This window comes from Dendrobium catenatum, unplaced genomic scaffold, assembly GCF_001605985.2.
Source record: "Dendrobium catenatum unplaced genomic scaffold, ASM160598v2 fragScaff_scaffold_989, whole genome shotgun sequence".
Taxonomy (NCBI): domain Eukaryota; kingdom Viridiplantae; phylum Streptophyta; class Magnoliopsida; order Asparagales; family Orchidaceae; genus Dendrobium; species Dendrobium catenatum.
In genome coordinates this window covers 671,087-675,424 of record NW_021319451.1, presented here as the reverse complement: position 1 = coordinate 675,424, position 4,338 = coordinate 671,087, and the positions used below count along the sequence as shown (strand labels likewise).

The window sequence follows — 4,338 nt, the reverse complement described above, 5'->3', positions numbered from 1 at the left end:
AAAGTTGGATTAAGTTCGACTAAATTTCAAATAATGTTCTAATGATATTTGAATATGGTTGTAACAAGTAATATGATCTCTATTGCAATTCAGAGTTTAGTGTTTAGTACGTGAACAACTCCTTTCAACTATAGTATACAACTATAGGTGATGAATACGTTTAAATATAAATAACCTAATGTATAACATCATTAATCTCAAACATATAATATTTTGAAAGTCAAAGTAATCACTGTGAATCTTAACCATAGGCCAGTCATACAAGCTTTGAGATCCCCATAGTTGGAGAAGGTATTGAGCTCTCCCTTTTATAGAAGCTCATGTAAGTGATCTTTTTGCTATATTTCTGCATGTAACAAAATAATGGGGATATTTTTCTAGTTATGATTATTACGAGTCATTAAATGTCAAATTTTTGAAATAATTCACATTCATCAACCATATGAAAGCTGAAGTACAAGATTGAGGATACAACATTAACTATAATCGTCACTGCTATTGACATTTTGAGTAGTTTATCTTTTGTCATTTGAAATATCAAATCAATGGACTTTGGATTTAGATAAAGAGATGAATTGATAAGTTTTTTTACTTTTTAAAGATTGGGTCTTCAAAGAAGGGTATGCTCTTAATGATCACGATGCTGGTTGTTTCATGACTATATCATGTGTCTTTTTTTCGTACATATAAAATTTCAGGAAAAGCTATCTCTTAGTATATACCTGTGATGCTTGGATTATTATCCTAGTGATTCTTTCTCCTTGCTGTTCATATTCCATAATTTTAATTTGTTGGCTAGCCTATGTAAGTGAATTTGTTATGGGGAGAGTTTTAGTCATCTGGTGATTTTTCATTATCATGAATTTTTATGTGAAACTTTGTTGACCTCTGTGTATTACCCAAAAGAAACAAAAAAATAGAGGACTTAAATTTCTTACATGTTATGCAACGCCGCTCATCAAATCCCTAAAATCTCGCCAAACTAGTGTGTAAATCTAACCAAATCACTGTTCATGCTCGTTGCATTCGTCCTGCATTTGCCCCGATCGCATCTACTCATAATATGCAAATCATTTTTATCCTTTTTTAAAGGTCATTTTACAGCCCTAACAATTCAAATACAAGTTTTCATCCAAGATAAACCATTGACAATCCACTTCAATTTATAAAGTACTGGCAATTTGTATATTCAACTTGAGCTTGTTTACTACATGTTGCATAGCTCAAAAAATAAAAGCCCATGTTCATTTAAGTTCATTCTACTACTGAACAATGCATGTATAATTTTTTCCTCTAAGATCAACCAATGACTATCCCATCTATTTAGAAGATAGTAGCGCTCTTTTAAATTCAACTTGAGCTTGGTTTCCATAATGCTACATAACTCACAACTCATAAAAAATCCATTAATAAAATGGAGATCCGCCAAAAGTAACATCATATTTCAGTCAAATCGTAAGTTATAGCTGCCTCTAACTATTCCATTCCAGTTAGGAATCCAATTGAAGTTTCATTGCCCACCATCTTGAGAAGAAGGCTGATTTAAAGGGCGGTAAAACAACATAGTTTGTTAACATTTTTATAAGTTCTATTCTAGTTGTTCAAATTGTTAAAGGGGTAATTGTTTCATAACCTGAAATGCTTTTTGTCAGCTACTAATTTGAATTGATACAAAATTTCACAACAAGAACTTTTTGTAAGATTAGTCATGTAATAATTATTTTTTCTTCATAATTTTGTCAGGAAAAAGCAATGGATAAAAGTTGGATTAATCTCAACAATAGACGTTTGCGACAATATAAGGATGGAGTCACTGCATTTATTAAATTTGCCAATGAAAATAATCCTCAAAAGGAGAAAATTCGGTGCCCATGTCGATACTACGCAAATATATTTTTTCAGACTTATGGTATCATAGAGAATCATTTACTAATTAATGGAATGCAAACATCATACATTGAGTGGAGATGTCATGGGGAAACATCTCAAGCTTTCAGTGATGCAAATTTAGGCAGAAGAGATGTGAATGATCTTAATAATACAAATGAAGAGGTTGATGAGATTAAAGAAATCTTGGAGGATATACATATGGGAACTTTCATGAACACTACTCCCAATAATTCACCAGATGAGGAATATGATAATATTATCGACAAAGATGAAATAGCTATATTTGATAGATTACTGAAGGATGCACAATGTTATTTATACCCTGGTTCAGATTTATCTATGTTGTCTGCTCTTATAAAGTTACTACACATTAAAGTTCTTAATCGTTGGACAAATAAATCATTCAACATGATCCTTGAATTCATAAAATCTGTCTTGCCAAAGGGTGAAATACTTCCGTCTTCATATTATGAATCAAGAAAGATTCTATCAGACCTTGCATTGGGATGTGGTCATGCTTGTAAAAATGATTGTGCTTTATTTTGGAAAGATTATGAGGCTAAAGAAGAATGTCCCGAGTGTAAGGAATCAAGATGGAAAGTTAATGATGGAAAAGGAAAGAAAATTCCTCAGAAAATTCTACTTTATTTTCCCATTACATCTCATTTACAACGTTTATATATTTCAAGAAAAACTGCTCATGAAATGAGGTGGCATAAGAAAAATAAGTTTGGGGATGATATATTAAGGCATCCAGTTGATTCTAAAGTTTGGAAGGATTTTGATATTAGCTTTCCTTGGTTTGCATATGATTCTCGTAATGTACACCTTGGATTATCTTCAGATGGATTCAATCCTTTTGGAAATATGAGCAGTTCGTATAGTATATGGCATGTCATTCTTATGCCATATAATTTACCTCCTTGGAATTGTATGTCATCTGAGTTCATGTTTATGACACAATTAATTCCTGGTCTAGTTTCTCCTGGGAAAGAAATAGATATATATTTAAAGCCCCTTATAGGAGAATTAAATGACTTATGGGTAAATGGTGTCAAAACTTATGATTTTATAAGTAGGAATACCTTTCAAATGCATGCTGCTCTTTTATGGACTATAAATGATTTTCCAGCATATGGTATATTGTCGGGTCATAAAGTACGTGGTTATAAAGCATGCCTAATATGTGACAGTGACACTTCTTCACAATATTTGTGAAATAAAATTTGTTACATGGGTCACAGGCGCTTCTTTCCTAAGGAGCACAAATGGAGAAAAAGTTGGAAGTTTAATGGTAAGCATGAAGTTGGGGTGAGACCTCAAGTTATATCAGGAGATGAAATTTTATCAAAAATGGAATCATTAAAGGATTTGAAGTTTGGAAAGCATCCTAGCTACAGAAAAAGAAAACGTAACCTTCATGAATCAACCTGGAACAAAAAAGTGTATTATTTGAGTTTCCTTATTGGAGAAGTCTCGCCTTACGTCATAATCTTGATGTAATGCACATTGAAAAAAATATTTGTGGTAGCATTCTAGGGACCTTATTAAATATAGAAGGAAAGACAAAGGATACAGAGAAAGCTCGTTTGGATCTACAAAATATGGGCATAAGACATGAGCTACATTTGCAAAAACAAGGTGAGAAGTATCTTAAACCTCTAGCCTCTTACACACTATCTCCAAAAGAGATAGAAGGATTTCTCAATTTTGTTAGATTAGTAAAGTTTCCAGATGGATATGTAGCAAATATATCTAGATCATTACATATTCGAAATGGTAAACTTATGGGATTAAAAAGTCATGATTTCCATGTTCTGTTACAACGAATCCTTCCTTTAGGATTTCGTGGATATTTAAATAAGGATGTACATATGCTTTAAATGATTTGTCAAGATTTTTTAAGATGCTATGTGCTAAGACATTGAGATTGGATGTCTTGCAGAAATTAGAAGATATGATCATCAATACTATTTGTCAGTTTGAAATGATATTTCCACCTGCTTTCTTTGACATAATGGTTCACTTGGTTATTCATTTGCCGCGTGAGGCTAGGCTTGCTGGACCTGTTCAATATAGGTGGATGTATCCAATTGAAAGGTTACTTCTTGTGCTAATAACTTTTACTTTTTATATATTTTTATTGATTATTTGCACATATTTTGATTAATTTGTTTTATATGCTAGAAATCTAAGTGTTCATAAAGGGAATGTTAGGAACAAAGCTCGCCCTGAAGGATCAATTGCAGAAGCTTATGTTGTTAATGAGGCATTAACATTTTGTTCTAGATACCTCCATGGAATGTAGAGTAGAAATAATCAAGATGAAGAATATAATGATGAGGTTCATTTGCATGAAAATCAACTTTCAATTTTCTCTAGAAGGATTCATCCTTTTGGTCAACCACTCTTCACTACATTATCTTGGAGTGAGTACAATTTAGTTCG

The 4,338-nt window shown here is 32.2% G+C and overlaps 1 protein-coding gene across 1 annotated transcript; it reads left to right on the top strand.

The window, feature by feature from the left end:
• Positions 1-1,752: 1,752 nt before the first annotated feature.
• On the top strand, positions 1,753-3,108 carry LOC110096624. The gene has a single exon (XM_020822659.1). It carries the CDS (start codon positions 1,753-1,755, stop codon positions 3,106-3,108), a length of 1,356 nt encoding a protein of 451 aa, XP_020678318.1.
• The last annotated feature ends 1,230 nt before the right edge of the window (positions 3,109-4,338 follow it).